Source organism: Schistocerca gregaria, chromosome 2, assembly GCF_023897955.1.
Source record: "Schistocerca gregaria isolate iqSchGreg1 chromosome 2, iqSchGreg1.2, whole genome shotgun sequence".
In the NCBI taxonomy this organism is placed as follows: domain Eukaryota; kingdom Metazoa; phylum Arthropoda; class Insecta; order Orthoptera; family Acrididae; genus Schistocerca; species Schistocerca gregaria.
In genome coordinates, this window is record NC_064921.1 from 233,431,249 (window position 1) to 233,451,294 (window position 20,046).

Genomic DNA, 20,046 nt, shown 5'->3' on the forward strand with positions numbered 1-20,046 from the left:
GGTTTGCCTCTTACGAGAATTATCTGCCAGCACTACAGAACGACAGTCTCGAAATTCACTCAGCGTCACCTTGTGCGAATATGGTCTTCGAATTAGTCGGCGATTTTGAATCTAAGTGTTTACACTGCTTGCTCCCCTCCCTTGTATCGGGGTCGTAGTGATACATGCAACACTCCTCTATGGTTAGGCGTCTACAGAACTCATCTTGATTACCCTGCAGTTAGTATCCAACTAATCAGTCTTCGGCCTTAATGTGAGGAATAAATTTTTAAAATTTTGTATTTGGATCACAGAACTCTTTGGTAATTAATCGTAGACTGTAGGAATGTAGTGCAAGAAGAGATCGAAACGTTTGACATATGCTGCTGTAGAAGTAAGTTTAAAGTTAGATGGACTGATAAGTAATGAGGAGTTTCTCCACAGAATCGGCGAAGGCAGCAACACATGGAAAATTCTGACTAGTAGGAGCAGACAGGATGGTACGCTAACGGGAGAAAATCGCAACACTAAAAAATAATTAACGCAGACTAACGAAATTTCGATAACACATTTGTCTAGGTAACATATTTCAGTGATTAACATCGGAAGATCACTAGTTAATGTAAGCGCGAGATCAACCATTCAAAATGTGAAATGCTGATACATTAACAACCGGTGTAACCGACAGAATTGAGCTCAAGGATGAAAAAGCAATGTGTTGTACACGTGCCGTATGTCAGTTTCTGGAATGGCTCAAATTGCTCTAAGCACTATGGGCCTTGACACCTGAGGACATCAGTCCCCTAGAACTTAGAACTACTTAAACCTAACTAACCTAAGGACATCACACACATCCATGTCCGAGGCAAGATCCGAACCCGCGACCGTAGCGGTCGCGCGGTTCCAGACTGAAGCGCCTAGAACCGCTCGGCCACAGCAGCCGGCTTGTGGAATGGAGTTTCACGCCTGTTGCAATTGGTCGCTCAATACAGGAACGGGCAATGCTGTGTGTGAAAGACGCTGGCGTCGTTGTTCTACGATGTATCATATGTGCTCGATTGGAGACAGATCTGGTGATCGAGCAGGCCCAAGCAACATGGCGACACTGTGCACAGCACCTTGGCTTGCGACAGCGGTGTGTGGGCGTGCTTTATCCTCTTGGGCAAAAACCCCCTGGACTACTGTTCATGAACGACAACACGACAGGTCGAATTACCAAACAGACGCACAAAATTGCAGGCAGGTTGGGTGCGATAACCAAGGGAGTGCTCCTGCTGTCATAGACAACAGAACAAACCTACACCCTGCCCTCCAATGAGCTCCCGCTTGAACCACTGAAGTCGCAAGTGGCGGTTCTAATGGTTCAAATGGATCTGAGCACTCTGGCACTTAACATCTGAGGTCATCAGTCCCCTAGACTTAGAACTACTTAAACTTAACTAACCTAAGGACGTCACACACATCCATGTACGAGGCAGGATTTGAACCTGCGACCGTAGCGGTCGCGCGATTCCAGACTGAAGCGCCTAGATCCGCTCGGCCACAACGGCCGGCCACGTTGATCTTCCCTCTCGGTAGTGCCACGAGGTTGACCGGAGACCGCGGCCGTACATTCCCGTGACCACCGCTGCCAGCAATCATGTACTACGGCTACATTCGTACCAAGTCTTTCTGCAGTACCGCAGAAGGAATATCCAGCTTATTTCAGCCCTATTATACGACATAGTTCCAACCCAGTGAGGTTTAAATAATTGCGTCTTTGTCGTATAAAGGCATTTTTGACTCATCTTCAGCTCACCACGTCCTATCACAAAGGTAACTAACGTTCACGACCGTTTCAATGCAAAGTTAAAGCAAACCTGATTTTGATGTTCATAGTGGCGCCACTAGCGCTACCCGTATGCTGTTGTTGTTGTTGTTGTTGTTGTTGTTGTCTTCAGTCCTGAGACTGGTTTGATGCAGCTCTCCATGCTACTCTATCCTGTGCAAGCTGCTTCATCTCCCAGTACCTACTGCAACCTACATCCTTCTGAATCTGCTTAGTGTATTCTTCTCTTGGTCTCCCTCTACGATTTTTACCCTCCACGCTGCCCTCCAATGCTAAATTTGTGATCCCTTGATGCCTCAAAACATGTCCTACCAACCGATCCCTTCTTCTAGTCAAGTTGTGCCACAAACTTCTCTTCTCCCCAATCCTATTCAATACCTCCTCATTAGTTACGTGATCTATGCACCTTATCTTCAGTATTCTTCTGTAGCACCACATTTCGAAAGCTTCTATTCTCTTCTTGTCCAAACTAGTTATTGTCCATGTTTCACTTCCATACATGGCTACACTCCAAACAAATACTTTCAGAAACGACTTCCTGATACATAATACTTTTTCGAGGTGGTAATCGAAAGTTCATGTCTCATGTACTGTACTGAGAGACTTACAGAGGAATCTATTGAAATCTGTGTACGGATTTCACTTAAATATTTTCCATGGTAACGACAGTGTCATACTCATAACTTTCAATTTTTTTGTAGTCCTTTTATCACACTTTTGTGTGTTTACGAAAGTAACGGCTTCTGCACTGGTTACATTTCATGTGGCTGTACGTTTGGCGCTTGCAACGGCGTACAGTGAAATCGGCGACAGAAAGTCCTTGACATTTGCAGTTGCTGCACCGCACATCAATATCATCCTACCCTTAAAGTCTCTATGGCAACTCCCCAGTGTTGGTTAGTTGGTTTTGTAGGAGGGGACCGAACAGTGACGTCATCGGTCCCATCGGATTAGGGAAGGATGGAGAAGGAAGTCGGCCGCGCCCTTTTAAAGGAACCATCCCGGCATTTACATGAAGCGATTTAGGGAAATAATGGAAAACCTAAACCAGGACGGCCAGACGCAGGTTTGAACCGTCGTCGTCCCGAAAGCGGGTCTAGTGTGCTAACCACTGAGGCATCTCGCTAGATCGCCCCAGTATCATCGTAGCTCTATAGAGGACTATTGTCTTCGTCACCGCAGCTGAAGAGCGCCAACTGCGTTGCCAGCTGCCCGGAACTTCCTGTGGGCGACTGTTCCACGGCACAGCAGTACGAGCAGCCCTGGCGTCGGTGACAGCCACTCACCTGCAAGTCTGGCGTGGAGCCTCAGCTCAGCCGCCTTCAGCCGCTCGCCAGCTTCCGTGGTGGGCAGCCGGAACTCCAATAAGGCGCGGCCCGGCGCCCAGCCTGCAACACCCGACACACCACAATGTTGAGCGTGGTACATTCGTGAGGAGTACGTCACACACAGCGCTGGACCTCTTTTGGTGTACCTTAAAAGGTTGGGGTTGAATGAAGCGGATTCGAAAGGCGTGTGACCGCTATCAAGCAATCACCACGAGTAAGCCTACACCTTCATCTCCACACACAAACACACTCCGAACGCCACCATATCGTGTATGGTGGAGGATATCTTGTACCAGTAATAGTCATTTCCTTCCCTGTTCCACTTACAAAAAGAGCGAAGCAAAAATGACTGTCCATATGCTTCCATATGAACTAAAGATAGCTTGCTGAAAAAACCGATTTTCGGTTACAGTTTAACATGACAGTTAAAATTGTTCGAAATAACCGGTTTCTGAAATTTTCAGATTTTTATTCTTATTTATAATCCTTAGAAGTCGAACAAAGATTTAAAAATAAAAGAAAACTTATTTCATCCACCGTTCGTTGGCTTTCTCGAAAAGTTATAGGTGGCTGAATATTACAAAAAATTACCATACTTCTCCTATTGATTCTAATTTTTTTAAAGTGTCCAAAAATCATGTTGTAATCGGGGAACAGATCACTATTTGGGCATTGTGAATAATGGGTGCTAAAAGGAGAAAACTGTGGTTCAAAGACTATTTTTCGTGTTAATTTGTCCGTTTCAAGGGATACAAGCAGATAAACGCGTGTTGTGTAGACACAGGCAGCAAATCACTTTCTATTTTTATTGTATACTATGAATAAACTGCCGTTAAGCTTTTATTTTTATTACTGTTACCGTGGTTTTCTTCCTGTTTATTGTTTCATGGAAATGGCAAACAAATCTTTAAAATATTAAAGCAAATAAAACATTGTACTTAACTGCTACCTCACTTCGTAAAAGTATTTTCAGACTAGGGTTGGTGCCATTTTGGAACGTAATGGATGTCCGGCGGCGACAGCGAGAAATACCGTACAGACCAGGTGGGAGCAAGTCTTGGACACTGCAGGTACACTCGTACCTTAGGCAACCACACATGTCATTATAGACATAATTGTCTAAGCAATGCTGCACCAATCTTACTGCATCTTTTTGTTGCTCGTTTCTGTCGGTAATGTTACTAAAATAGCACTCATCGCTTCTCGCCGGCCGCAGTGGTCTCGCGGTTCTAGGCGCGCAGTCCGGAACCGTGCGACTGCTACGGTCGCAGGTTCGAATCCTGCCTCGGGCATAGATGTGTGTGATGTCCTTAGGTTAGTTAGGTTAAGTAGTTCTAAGTTCTAGGGGACTAATGACCACAGAAGATGAGTCCCATAGTGCTCAGAGCCATATGAACCATCATCGCTTCTCCCATTTTCGCTAACAACACAATATTTCAAACCGATGCAAATTTTACGAATATAAATTACTCCTTTTTTTTAAGACGTTTATTTAAAAACTAAAAATTTCAGCGCCGTTGCTAAGGCTACTTGATATATCGTTTTTTTTATTCGGTTACTAGTATATAATAGAAAACATCTGCTGTAGCCCAGACCAAACAAATACTGAGAAATACCTGTTATTCTGAACTAAAAGTCGATTTCGGTTTTAACCATCCCTAGTATGAACCTTAATTTCTCTTACCTTCGCGGTCATTACATGACATTTACGTTGGCGGCTGCAGAATCTTTCTGCTATCAGCTTAAAATGCTGGTTTTCTAAATTTTCGCAGTAGTGCCGCGTGAAAACAACCTCGTCTTCCCTTCAGGGATTCCCATTTGAATTAACGATGCATCTCCATAACACTCGATTGTTAATCGAATCCACCGGTAACAAATCTAGCCGTATGGCACTGAATTTTTTCGTCATCTTCCTTTCATCCGACCTGGTAGGGATCCCGAACACTCGAGCAGCACTCAAGATTGTGCCACACTCGTGTTCTACATGCGATCTGCTTTATATAAGGGCTACACTTTTCCAAAAGCATCCCAACAAACCGAAATCGACCATTCCACTTCCCTACTACCTTCCATACGTGCTCGTTCCAGTTCAGATCTCTTTGCAACGTTACGCCCAGATATGTAATCGATGTGACTGTTAGACACCACTCTACAAATGCTGCACTCTAACATTTTAAAGCAAGCTGCCGTTCACCACATCAACTAGAAAGTCTGTCTAATTGAGCTTGTATCTTCCTAAAGTCACTGTCTAATTGAGCTTGTATCTTCCTAAAGTCACTGTCTAATTGAGCTTTTATCTTCCTAAAGTCACTAAACGACGACTTGCTGAAGTGTTTACATTAGAACAAAAATTTGCATAAATTTACTCGGCAAGTTGATTGAGCAAGTTGATTCCAGTAAGTTACTGCAGGTACTTGCAGAAGTGCTTCCAGTAGAATCACCTGATGAAATAGGCAGCTGGTTTTTATGTCAAGCCACTTGGCCCGTGTCCCACAATACAGAAAACCACTCCACCTCCTAAATTAACACATGCGTTTTTTCACTGGTCCACCCCTATTTCTCATTTCTCAACACTGACGTTTTCGCACCGACATTGACACACAAAACACCTGCTGGTTTCAGAAAAAGTCGCAGCAACTGACAAATTCGGCAAATAACTGCACAAAAATGCAAGGAACTGTTTACGCATGCGGAAGCTACTTCTGGATGTTGACGAAATTTGCAGAAGTAGACTTACTGGGGAAGTTTTCACACCAAAGGGCATATAGAAGTAGCTTCTAAATAGACCTGCGGATGTTTACCTGTTAGTGGACACAGCCCTCCAGCAATTTCAAGTGTCTCCTACAGACTCTGGTGGATTGAAACGCTAACATGTTAAACTAGTATTTCCCGTATCTTTCGACTTCGCCAGACTCTTAACAAGTTTCTGACTTTGCTAGGAACCAGAGTAACACAAAAAGTGCACTGCTATACTGGGGTGAGATGGCATGGGACGATCGATAAGCAGTGCAACTCTTTTTTCTGAAAGCAGGTTGGCTTTATTTAGGATTCCAATACATCGTATTATTTCCCAGTCTTTTCTAAAAAAAAATATCTACATGGATACTCTGCAAATCGCATTGAAGTGTCTGGCAGAGAGTTCATGGAAGCACCTTCGCCGCCGGAGTGACCGTGCGGCTCTAGGCGCTACAGTATGGAGCCGAGCGACCGCTATGGTCGCAGGTTCGAATCCTGCCTCGGTCATGGATGTGTGTGTTGTCCTTAGGTTAGTTAAGTTTAATTAGTTCTAAGTTCTAGGCGACTGATGACCTCAGAAGTTAAGTCGCATAGTGCTCAGAGCCATTTGAACCATTTTTTGAACCACCTTCACGAGTCTCTATTATTCCAAACTCGTATAGCGCGCGGTAAGAATGAACACCTGTATCTATCCGTACGAGCTCTGATTTCCCTTATTTCATGGTGGTGATCGTTTCTCCCTATGTAGGTCGGTGTCAACAAAATATTTTCGCACTAGGAAGAGAAAGTTGGTGATTAGAATTTTGTGAAAATGTTCCGTCGCAACGATAAACGCCTTTCTTTTAATGATTTCCAGCCCAAATCCTGCATCATTTCTGTGACACTCTGTCCCATATTTCGCTATAATGCAAAACGTGCTGCCATTCTTTGAACTTTTTCGATGTACTCCGTCAGTCCTATCTGGTAAGAATCCCACACCTTGCAGCAGTATTCTAAAAGAGGACGGACGAGCTTAGTGTAGGCAGTCTCCTTAGTAGGTCTGTTACATTTTCTAAGTGTTCTGCCAATAAAATGCAGCCTTTGGTTAGCTTTCCCCACAACATTTTCTGTGTGTTATTTCCAATGTAAGTTGTTCGTAACTGTAGGTATTTAGTTGAATTTACGGCTTTTAGATTAGACTGATTTATCGTGTAACCATAGTTTAACGAGTTCCTTTTAGCACTCATGTGAATGACCTCACACTTTTCATTATTCAGGGTCAACTTCCACTTTTCGTACCATTCAGATATTTTTTCTAAATCGTTTTGCAGTTAGTTTTGATCTTTTGATGACTTTATTAGTCGATAAACGACAGAGTCATCTGCAAACGAGCGAAGACTGCTGCTCAGGTTGTCTCCCAAATCGTTTACACAGATAAGGAACAGCAAAGGGTCTATAACACTACCTTGGGGAACGCCTGAAATCACTTCTGTTTTACTCGATGGCTACAAATCCTGTTTTTCAATATAATCTCCATTCAATGCGACGGCCTTCTGCCACCTGACTGGAAGGACTTGCATGCCCGCATGGTACCACCCTACTGGTCGACGTCGGAGCCAACGTCCTGGAGCATTAATACATTCCTACAACCCACGTGGTGCTTTTCGCAGAGTGCATCCTTAATTAGGTCAAACAGATGGATGTCGCAAGTGCGAGATCCGGGCTGGACTGTAGATGAAGAAGAACAGTCCAATTAAGTTTCATTTGTGGCAACGAGTACTATGAAGTCGTTTCCTCAATTACCTGAGGGTAGTACAACACACTTAAGAGTTGACTGTTGCACCATGAGAGAGTGCATCACACAGAATAAGCCATTCAGAGTTCCAGATGGCAGTAACTGTGACTTTAGCAGCTGAGGGTGTGGGTTTAAACTCTCCTCAGGGGAGAGGTGATGTAGGTGCCACTCCACGTTTTGTTTCCGGTTCGAAGCAATGAACCCATGTTTCATCGCTGAGACAATGTTCGACAAAAAAATTGTCCCGATTAGCCTCATAACGCGCAAACAATTGCACACGTACGGTCCGTCCTTGCTGTCTATAGGCGGCGGAATCGAGCGGGCACACAACTTACAGTACCCGAACTTGTGAATGAGTTTCAGTACTACCGACGGAGACGTAGAGCAGCGAGTTGTTTGTTTGTGATCCATCGATCACCTCGAATGAGAGAGAGTGCACGTTGCAACATTGCAGGAAGCATAGACGTGCTTCCGGGACGTGGGAGATCGGACAGGTTTGCACAATGTTGTTGCGATGATGACAGACGCCTCGCCCAACGACTCACCGTGTTTTTGTTCGCTGCTAGATCTCCGTTAGACATTCTGAACCTATGAATATCTACTTTACTCTAGAAGAAACTCAATGTCAGCGGTGCTCGAAACCCACTTGCGTTACAGACGCCAATTTGAAGGCTACGTATAGCGCTGCCACCTATTTGAATTTCATGTCCTCGATGACCCACAAAAAATTCGCATATTTCAACCGAAACTGGCCGAGGAAAAAAATGTTTTGCATTACTTATTGAACGCAAGAAGCATAAATCTTGTTGGATGACATCTAAGATACGCTCGATGTGATTCTCGTCATGAGAATGAATGAGCGACAGGAGTGGGCGACGTTCGTGTAGTACTCCTCACACCACAGGGAAACAATTCGGGAATGCTGATGTGGTGCGTTTTCTTAATGATACTCTAGGCCAGAAGTGGGGAACTTTAGGCCAACAAATGGATAGCACGTTGTAAGTAGGCTGTTTAGGTTTTTATGTTGGTAACGCCACGTAGCGCTCTGTATGAAAAATCACTGACTGTGCTGTGTGCAATCTGTGGCAGCTCGGACTCATTGTTGGAATATTCGGTATTGTAGTGTTGGGCAGTTGGATGTGAAAAGCGCGTAGCGTTGCGCAGTTGGAGGTGAGACTCCAGAAGTGGTGGATGTGGGGGGAGGGAGGGGGAGGGAGAGGGAGAGAGATGCCAGAGTTTTGAGAGCGGACGATATGGACATGTCCGTCAGAAAGAGGGAATTTGTAAGACTGGATATCATGAACTGATATACAGGGTGGTCCATTGATCGTGACCGGGCCAAATATCTCATGAAATAAAGCGTAAAAAGAAAAAAAACTACAAACAACGAAACTCGTCTAGCTTGATGGGGGAAACCAGATGGCGTTATGGTTGGCCCGCTGGATGGCGCTGCCATAGGTCAAACGGATATCAACTGCGTTTTTTAAAAATAGGAACCCCATTTTTTATTACATATTTGTGTAGTACGTATAGAAATATGAATGTTTTTGTTGGACCACTTTTTTCGCTTCGTGATAGATGGCTCACAATTTTAGACCAACAGTTGGTAACAGGTAGGTTTTTTAAATTAAAATACAGAACGTACGTACGTTTGAACATTTTATTTCGGTTGTTCCAATGTGATACATGTACCGCTGTGAACTCATCATTTCTGAGAAAGCATGCTGATACAGCGTGATTACCTGTGAATACCACATTAATGCAATAAATGCTCAAAATGATCGCCGTCAACCGCAATGCATTTGACAGTACGTCTAACGACATTCCTCCCAACAGCGAGTAGTCCGCCTTCCGTAATGTTCGCACACGCATTGACATTGCGCTGACGCATGTTGTCAGGCTTTGTCGGAGGATCACGATAGCAAATACCCTTCAACTCTCCCCACAGAAAGAAATCCGGGTACGTCACATCCGGTGAACGTGCGGGCCATGGTATGGTGCTTCGACAACCAATCTACCTGTCATGAAATATGCTATTCAATACCGCTTCAACCGCACGTGAGCTATGTACCGGACATCCCTCATGTTGGAAGTATATCGCCATTCTGTCGTGCAGTGAAACATCTTGTAGTAACATCGGTAGAACAGTACGTTGGACATCAGCATACATTGCACCATTTAGATTGCCATCGGTAAAATGGGGTCCAATTATCCTTCCTCCCATAATGCTGCACCGTACATTAACCCGCCAAGGTCACTGATGTTCCACTTGTCGCAGCCATCGTGGATTTTCCGTTGCCCAATAGTGCATATTATGCCGGTTTACGTTACCGCTGTTGGTGAATGATGCTTCATCGCTAAATAGAACGAGTGCAAAAAATCTGCCATCGTCCCGTAATTTCTCTCTTGTGCCCAGTGGCAGAACTGTACACGACGGTCAGACTCATCGCCATGAAATTCCTGGTGCATAGAAATATGGTACGGGTGCAATTGATGTTGATGTAGCATTCGCAACACCGACGTTTTCGAGGATTCCCAATTGTCAAACAATTAGTCTGCTACTGATGTGCGGATTAGCCGCGACAGCAGCTAAAACACCTACTTGGGCATCATCATTTGTTGCAGGTCGTGATTGACATTTTACATGTGGCTGAACACTTCCTGTTTCCAAAATAACGTAATATCCGGCGAACGGTCCGGACACTTGGATGATGTCGTCCAGGATACCGAGCAGCATACATAGCACACGCCCGTTGGGCATTTTGATCACAATAGCCATACATCAACACGATATCGACCTTTTCCGCAAATGGTATACGGTCCATTTTAATACGGGTAATGTATCACGAAGCAAATACTGTCTGCAATGGCGTAATGTTACATGATACCACGTACTTATACGTTTGCGACTATTACAGCGCCATCTATCACAAAGCGAAAAAAGTAGTCCAACTAAAACATTCATATTTCTTTACGCATTACACGAATGTGTAATAGAAATGGGGGTTCCTATTTAAAAAACGCAGTTGATATCCGTTTGACCTATGGCAGCGCCATCTAGCGGGCCAACCATAGCGCCATCTGGTTTCCCCCTTCAAGTTAGACGGGTCTCGATCTTTGTAGATTTTTCGTTTTCCACGAGACTAAGCTTCATTCGGTCAGCACTTCCCTCTCCCCTGCAGTCATTCGCTGTGTGTTACGCAACAAGCGAGCGGCCCTAGCTTGAGGCTTAGGAAGAGCAGTTAGATACGGCTCCCCTCCCTCCCATGGACTGCATCTCAGTGGAGAGATTGACTTTCAATAATCCCTACAAAAGAATGGCCTTGGCTAACACCAACCTATACCTTTCATGAATCACTTACTTCACAAAAAGCGAGCACCAACACTGCCAGCTAAATAAAAGATTCTAACTACTGAAGGCACTAACTACTGATAGGCATAGTTAGCAAATGAAAGATTTTGATGGAGAACAAAATCGAGTAATCGGGAGCAGGATCCACTCACACGGTTGCATCATGTTATTGCAAACAACACGAGTCACGTCAACAAAAGACGGTGGTAGCACTCCGCTGTTTATTATCACGTTAAGTCGGTCCAAGTGCAACTGAACGACTCTGATAGCTTTCTGTAGTCCAAAGCAACAGCAGATGCCACTAACGGAGGGTGTGTTAACGCTTCCAATTGCGAGGGCAAGGAATAGGGGGAGGGCGAGTCATGGAACACAGAGAGCTCACTGACACAGCCGCTAATTATTCTCCGTCTTCCTCCATGCAGAAAGCATCACACATCCGACTTCAGGAGTCAAAGAATCGGTATGCATGTGACAGCATTCGTAAATAATATTTTCGGAAGCGCCGCGCATAAAAACCAGATTTTCCAGTGACCAGACCTCCGGTTCTGTTCGTGATGAAAAGGTAGGCTCAGATGTTGGGTAGCCCTGGAGCTAGGGACCATTTTACAGCCAACAGAAGGGTCGTCTTACTCTCACTGTCTTACAGTAGAGGGTCAAATTATGAATTCAACATTTCCTCCTTCTTAGACAAATGGAGCGAATCGGATGGTTCTTTTTGTCTTTATGTGATCAACGGAGGAAATGATGGGAGTTATGGAGGCACCAGTAGCTCATAGGCAGTTCCTCATAAAACGCAAAAAAAGGTGTTTCGCTATATTTTTGTCGTCACCAGCCCAGGATTTCACTCTGCTAAGCACAGACAATGACTAGTTTTTACAATGTATTCCTAACATTCTGATCTCCAACAACTTTAAAAATTTTCTTCATATCTTAATCTGTTTCCGAGAACAGATGTTCAAAATTGTCCTACTTGCAAACGTTTAGTGGTAACCTCTTCATCTCAAAGGAGCACTTGCAACATGCGTCCTCAATTATTTACTGCATATGCTACAGGCTGTCTTCCTCTACAGTTTTTACCCTCTACAGCACCCTCTAGTACCAAAGAAGTTATTCACTGGTGTCTTCAAAAAATGGTTCAAATGGCTCGGAGCACTATGGGACTTAACATCTGAGATCATCAGTCCCCTAGAACTTAGAACTACTTAAACCTAAGCAACCTAAGCACATCACACACATCATGCCCGAGGCAGGATTCCAATCTGCGACCGTAGCGGTCGCACGGTTCCAGACTGTAGGGCCTAGAACCGCTCGGCCACACCGGCCGGCTACTGATCTCTTAACACATGTCCTATCATCCTGACCCATCTTGTTCGTGTTTACCATGTATTTCTTTCCTCGCCGATTCTGCGGAGAAACTGATCTCTTAACACATGTCCTATCATCCTGACCCATCTTCTTGTTCGTGTTTACCATGTATTTCTTTCCTCGCCGATTCTGCGGAGAATCTCGTGATGCCTTACCTTACCAGTCCATGTAATTTTCATCATTCTTGTGTAGCACCACATCTTAAATGCTTCGATTCTGATCTCTTCCGGTTTTCATACAGTGCATGTTTGACTACCATACAATACTGTGCTCCAAACGCACATTCTCGGAAATTTCTTCCTCAAAATTAAGGCCCGTGTTTGATGCTAGTAGACTTCTCTTGGCCAGAAGAACCCTTTTTGCCTGTGTTAGTCTGCTTTTTGTGTCGTCCTTGCTTCGTCCGTCATTGGTTATTGGCCTGCCTGAATAGCACAATTCCTTACATTCATCTATTTCATGATCATCAGTCCTGATGTTATGTTACTAGCTGTTTTCATTTATGCTACTTCTCTTACCTTCGTCTTTGTTCGACTTCCTCTCAATCCATATTCTATACTCATTAGATTGTTCATTCCACTCAACAGATCACCTAATTCTTCTTCACTTTGACTCAGGACAGCAATGTCCTCAGCGAATCGATCCTTGACTTCCTTTCACTTTGAATTTTAATTCCACTGCTGAATCTCTTTTTTATTTCCGTCATTGATTCTTCGATGTACAGATTGAACAGTAGGGGCGAAAGAGTACATTCTTGTCTTACGCGCTTTTTAAACCGAGCACTTCGTTCTTGGTCTTCAACTCCTACTTTTTCCTGTTGGCTCTTGTACATATTACATACTACCATTCTCTCCGTATAACTTGCCTTTTTCCCCAAAACATCTAGTACCATTAGAGATTGTCGAATCCTTTTTTCAGTTCAACAAATCCTATGAATGTGTGTCCATTTTTATTGGGCCTTGCTTCCATTATCAACCAAGTCAAAACTACCTCTCTTGTGCCTTTACCTTTCCCAAAGCCAAAGTGATCGTAAAATGCGCAAGTAAAATCCTTTGAGCCGTAAACGTAGTTTATAGGTGACGTAGCACCAACAAATATGCTGTAATGTTTTTCTGTTATCATCTAGGAACACTATGCTGTAGGACATGTAAAATTTTTTCGCCCATAAAAATTCGGCCTGAGGTGCAAAATTATTTTTGCGTTATTTTAGTTTCACATACGTAAACTGTCTGAACTCTGCTGACCTATACATTTCTTTTCATATGAGTCTCATGCCCTGATGCAGCAGGGTAAAGAAAGGAACCAGAGGACGAATGCACCTCTTGGGTTCACACAATACGAATAAGCTTCTGTTTGAAACTTCCTGGCAGATTAAAACTGTGTGCCCGACCGAGACTCGAACTCGGGACCTTTGCCTTTCGCGGGCAAGTGCTCTACCATCTGAGCTACCGAAGCACGACTCACGACCGGTACTCACAGCTTTACTTCTGCCAGTATCCGTCTCCTACCTTCCAAACTTTACAGAAGCTCTCCTGCGAACCTTGCAGAACTAGCACTCCTGAAAGAAAGGATATTGCGGAGACATGGCTTAGCCACAGCCTGGGGGATGTTTCCAGAAAGAGATTTTCACTCTGCAGCGGAGTGTGCGCTGATATGAAACTTCCTGGCAGATTAAAACTGTGTGCCCGACCGAGACTCGAACTCGGGACCTTTGCCTTTCGCGGGCAAGTGCTCTACCATCTGAGCTACCGAAGCACGACTCACGACCGGTACTCACAGCTTTACTTCTGCCAGTATCCGTCTCCTACCTTCCAAACTTTACAGAAGCTCTCCTGCAAGCTTCTGTTTATTTAACAGACTGAAATGTGAGGTCCCAGCTGCCGCGTTCCATCTTCCGTAGCGCCCTTAAAATTTTTCTTAAAAATATTGGCATACGAACATTTCGCGCTTTTTTATTGTTGAGGAAGAAGAAAAAGAAGAAGAAGAAGGAGACAAAGAGAGAGAAAAGCAATAAACGCTGGAAGGTAGTAGACAATGGTTGTGTTATAAAGAGCGAAGAAAAAAAGACTTGTATTGAGGTGCGGAAAAAACCTCCAAGAAATCTTGATACCGATGATTCTCATAGTAGATACTCTCAAAGCCAAAATGATTGTCGATCACATGGACACGCTTTGAGCCATTTTTTTTTTGTACAGCAAATAGCACTTCTCAGGGGGACAGTTGTCCACCCCACGAAATCAGTTTTGTGACTCATTCAGTATACCAAGACAAAGCAGTATAGTTGAGATGACTTGTGACAGCCAGTCGCTACTCGTGCAAGCTAGACTTCCCTCCAGCAACAGATGTCGAACGGTACACCCATATGCCAGGCGGAGCAAGTCCACCAGTAAATGCCACCCGTCATCTAGAGACGTCGCTAGCAAAGAACGGTATGTGTTTCACGTAAAGCGTTACGCGAAATAAATAGCGCGGTGCCGTACCAGGACGTAAGCCGTGCTCCATGGCTTAAGCGGCTTGGATCCAGCGAGAGGCAGTCCGAGTTATAGTTGTAGTCGCACTCAATTCATTGCACTTCACCTGTCCGAAGATGCAGCCGCAACGCATCGAAAACACAAGACACTGCCACAGCAGTGTCTACACTGAGAAGTAGTGTTCACTGATTGAAGTATCAGATCAGGATTGGCACAGGTTAGGACTACTAGAGAACCACATCCTGAAGGTTCGTGTGCTATTGACTGAGTGTTTTGGAATTAGTAGCTGTGCTTTATAGGTATGTTGTTGGTTCGGGAGAGGGGGCGCTGTTCACCCTAACATATCAGCGGCATTTCGGGGTTTGTGGACAGCGTACGAGTGAAGGCACAAGACCGATAAACAAATCTGAACTCTCATCTATTCACCCCTTTTAATTGTCAAATCTGTTAAATATGATGGTATTTACGTACAAAAACATGTCGGAGAGAGAAAAATTAGCCGGCCGCGGTGGTCTCGCGGTTACGGCGCTCAGTCCGGAACCGCGCGACTACTACGGTCGCAGGTTCGAATCCTGCCTCGGGCATGGATGTTGTATGATGTCCTTAGATTAGTTAGGTTTAAGTAGTTCTAAGTTCTAGGGGACAGATGACCACAGATGTTAAGTCCCATAGTGCTCAGAGCCATTTGAACCATTTGAAGAGAAACATTATTTAGTACGACTTCTCATTCTAGGGTCGCATAAATAGTACTGTGACTTTTTCGTATTATGACAAAGTCATCATCGTACGGTGCCTTTAAAAAAGGAGTATAAAGCTAGTAAAGTCGATTAAACGTTAAGCTGCTGCATGCAACAGTATGTACTGATTTCATAGCACAGCAACTCTTCCAGTGAACTAGCCGGCAGCGCACATGCAATGTTAATACATCTGCACTCTGATCGTTGCAACTGAAGGTTACGGTTAACAATAATATTAAGTTAAGAAATCTCAAATCGCAAACATAAGATTATACATACGTAGAATCTAAAATCGATTTTCAGAGAAAGTCTTCTCAAAGTGAAACTAGGAATATAATTCCTAACTACTGGTGTAAGAAAGTGTTAGTTGACGATCACAAGTGTAACGTATTGTCTGTCAGATTTTGTCTCGGGATCTTCTGACGACGTTTATTTTTAATGATTTTACTAACGTTCTCCGTATGTTATCTGGAACAATCGTTCGGTCCCATGGGAATACAGAATCATATGTGTAGACTAACAAGCTATACTAAAACAATTGGAAAATGAAGTTACTACTAGACAAGAGGAAGCCAGCAATAAAGAGAACCCAAATGCTGTAGCTAGCGGTCCAGAGGATAAGACTATATTACCTGATCAAAAGTATCAGAACACACACTTGTAAAGCCGAACTGACTACTATATGTTACGAGAGGTAGAACCGCCAACATAAAAAGGACACGGCGTGTGTTGTGTTGCCAGTACAGAAGCGGCAAAAGCAAAATGAACCGGACAGAGTAGCTCAGTTACTTCGATCACAGATGAGTCATTGGATGTCAGAAAAAGTAACAGATGCAGCCGCGAGGGATTAGCCGAGCGGTCTGAGGCGCTGCAGTCATGGACTGTACGGATTGTCCCGGCGGAGGTTCGAGTCCTCCCTCGGGCATGGATGTGTGTGTTTGTCCTTATTTAGGTTAAGTAGTGTGTTAGGTTAGGGACTGATGACCTTAGCAGTTAAGTCCTCTAAGATTTCACACACATTTTAACATTTTTTTTAACAGTTGCATGAGGGACATAAGACAGACCGTCTAAAGCTACCCAGATCAACTGTTGATGACGTTACTCGGAAGTGGAAACGCGAAAGAACAACTAGTTAGGTGGAGACCTGGCAGACGTCATGTACTGACATACAGGAACCATCGAGCATAACAGAGGCCGGTTATAAAAGATAGCACGAAATTAGCGGAAGGAATAGCTACTGATTTCGAAAGCGCTACCAGCAGTCCAGCTACCAGAATGAGTGTGCTTATGGAGCTAAAAAGAATGGAATAGACTGGCAAAGCAACTCCTCATATGCGTCACATTTCCGTAATCAGTGATAAGCGGTCATACGTAACGCCGACACTGAAGTACATAGGACTGTGTTACAGTGTGGGTTGCGTTTTTCGTGCTTATGGTGTGATATGCTTATTACGTTAGCGTAAAAGCTACATGCCGAGGATAGAAACATTTTGCAGAATTGTGTACCAAGTGCAGTAGGACAGTTCGGAGACGATTATTGTATCAGCATGACAATCCACTGTGTCTTAAAGCTGGATCGGTAAACCAATTGTTGGTGGACAGTAACATTACTGAAAAGAACTTGCCTCTCAAGAGTCCTGACCTGAACCGAATGGAACACCTTTGGGATGGGTTAGAACGTTGATCTCACACCAGACCCGAGCGTCCAACACCACTATCTTCTCTTGGTTTAGCTCTTGAGGGAAAATGGGCTTTATTTCCTCCACACACATTCGGAAACCTCACTGAAAGTGTCCAAAGCAGAGTCCACAGCGTCGTGAAGGCGAACCCAGCCTATGTTAATGTCCAGTAATACGTGCCAGGACATTTTTGATCGGACAGTGTATTAGTGTATTTACTCGCTCTATAAACGGCGACGCCAAGTACGCGCAGCAAGCAGAAAGTCAGGGAGCGGACTGGAGACACGTCCTCCTCCGCCACGTCAGGTCAGTTGGCATGATCCCGTAGATTCCGGAAAGGAATAAAGTTTCCCAGTCAGCGACAACGATCTACCATCTACTGAGTCGGCATATTTAGAACATACACGTCGCGTTGTGGCGGATCAAAATTATTGAATCGGTTTTCGTCTCGTCGCGACTTAATTTTATCGTTTTAGTCTGTTGTAATAGCAGGCAAAGAAGTAAGGTAAATCAAGGTGATATATATATATATATATGTGTGTGTGTGTGTGAATTTCTAAGGGACCAAACTGCTGAGCTCATCGGTCCCTAGACTTACACACTACTTATGCTAACAACAACAACACACACACACACATACACACACACACACACACACACACACACACACACACACACACACACATATATGCCCGAGGGAGACTCGAACCTCCGACGGGGGGAGCCACGCTGACCGTGACAAGGCGCCTTAGACCGGGCGGCTACCCCTCGCAGCTATCCTTTCATTGTAACTGAAGTTTATGTTGATGAATATGTTCTCGAAAAAAATTCGTACTGCGACCATCCAAGCAAGTATTCGTACAGAGACGGCTAAGATCATCTACGCATCGTTGCCCAACAGCAGAGCTTGGGCGCTCAAGAGAACATCCCGGGCGAGATGGCTTCTAGAAGAGCGACCGACGGTCACGAGATTTCCCATACTAATTGTTAAGAAATAATGGTAGCGTCCTACACCTGTCTCTCACTGTAAGGTAATTGAGGGTCTGCTGCGAGTGTAATTTTTCGAGTATAGAGTCGTACAACGAGGTAGTAACGTACTGTATGTAATAGCTTATCGAGCATTATTCCCGAAACTTTTCTTGATTAGTATCAAGCACAGAATCACACGGATCGGAGGTGAATTATTATAGACAGCGTATTTTGCCCGTACGTATTGTTAGAGACTTAACCATTGAGACCCCATTACCGTAGTTGAATAATTTCAGGGCGGAGATTTTAACTACTACTATTATTTCTGCAGTAAAAGTGATGGCTAATAATTTCATTTAGGATCTGCTTGTGGCTACACGAGAGGCCAATACCTGAAGAGTATAATATTTTGGAAATCTGAAGTTGAGATATAAAGTGGTGATGGCATCTAGGATTTATTCCGATATTTTTTTCTTTTGTTCATCTCGCTTAGTGTGGGGCTATTAGTTTTTGTAGTCACTCATTCACAATCGACGTTTGGTCATTGTAAAGCATTAACATTTAAAAACAAAGAAAAGTAAACCTTCATTCGTTAAAAATAAATTTTAGTCCCCGAATTATTATTCGCCCACGACGAACCTTCAGTAATTGTAAAACAGGAAAGACTTTAAATTGTTCTGACATTTAGCAAGTAATCCAAGTATGCTCTAGTCAGCGATAAGATTTAGACAACTGAATTGAGAATAATTAAAACCAAAGGCTAGCGCCTCTTGGCGTAAGACAGTAAAGCAATGTCTTAAGAGGTCGGCACTGATATACTGCGAGTAATTAAACGCTAGTTGGTCAAAGTATTTCTAAAAGATTTATTAAAGGAATAAAGTGATTATATAAAGATAATACTAAGCATTTGTTAGCAGCGAAACGAATAATCAGAGACGGTCCCGGAAGAAGGTTATTTAAGTTGCCTTAGTAACAGTTTGTATCTCTGGATTTTGATGTCAGATTCTGTTAAGAAAATACTTTAATTCTGACACTTTTCAACACTTTAGGAATTTGTAAGTAATTGATGGTATATAAATGTTAAAGTCTTTAATTATAGAGACACTGAAGAGCCTATATTAATGCGATAACTGTTAATTAATGTTGTTTAAAAAAAAGGGAGGGTAACTGAAGCAACGTTTCAATACCCGACAGCGTTTACTGCTAACAGATTGTGCTCCTAAGGAACAATCACAGAAAGATACCACTGAAACCTCCTGATAAGGTAATGGAAGGCTGTCAAGGTGAAGCAGCGGGACGAAGTGTCCAGTAGGTGATTTTGTTGCAGGATAACACCTCAGCTTTTTCTGCATAGAATACAGCCACAAATGTTGCTGTTTTTTGCTAACAAATTTTGCCTCACTCCCGTATTCGGCTGACAGGACACAGAGTGACATCTTCCCTTGGATGAAAGAACCATTACATAGCTGCTACTTTCAGAATGACTAGATGACTTTTTAAGTGGAACATTTTGCGATAGACAACGATACAGATTTCTACAACAAAGGTCTCCATCAAGCCATCCGTCGCTGAGAAAAAAATGTGACACATTGAAAAGTTGAATATGTGGCGAAAAACAAATACCATCGGCAAGCATCATGATCGCAGTTTCTTTCTTTTTTTTTCCAGTTGATACGCAATTCCATGGGTGGGAAAGACGTCTGTATCCGTCCACGAGCTGCTCATTCTCAGTGGGTTCTGTAACGTTACGCGTAGGTAGGCGAGCTAATCGGCCGCCCAGTATCGGTACAAGGTAAGATAAAAGTATAGGTCGGCTGAACGCTAGTGGGCC

General features: G+C 43.8%; 1 protein-coding gene across 1 annotated transcript in view; it reads right to left on the reverse strand.

The window, feature by feature from the left end:
* LOC126336761 (growth/differentiation factor 7-like) overlaps positions 1–20,046 on the reverse strand; it is a 103,417-nt gene that overhangs the window by 50,897 nt on the left and 32,474 nt on the right. Inside the window, exon 3 of the mRNA XM_050000766.1 lies at positions 3,094–3,195. Within this exon, the coding sequence (XP_049856723.1) occupies positions 3,094–3,195 (102 nt within the window). The remainder of the gene's footprint in view (positions 1–3,093; positions 3,196–20,046) is intronic.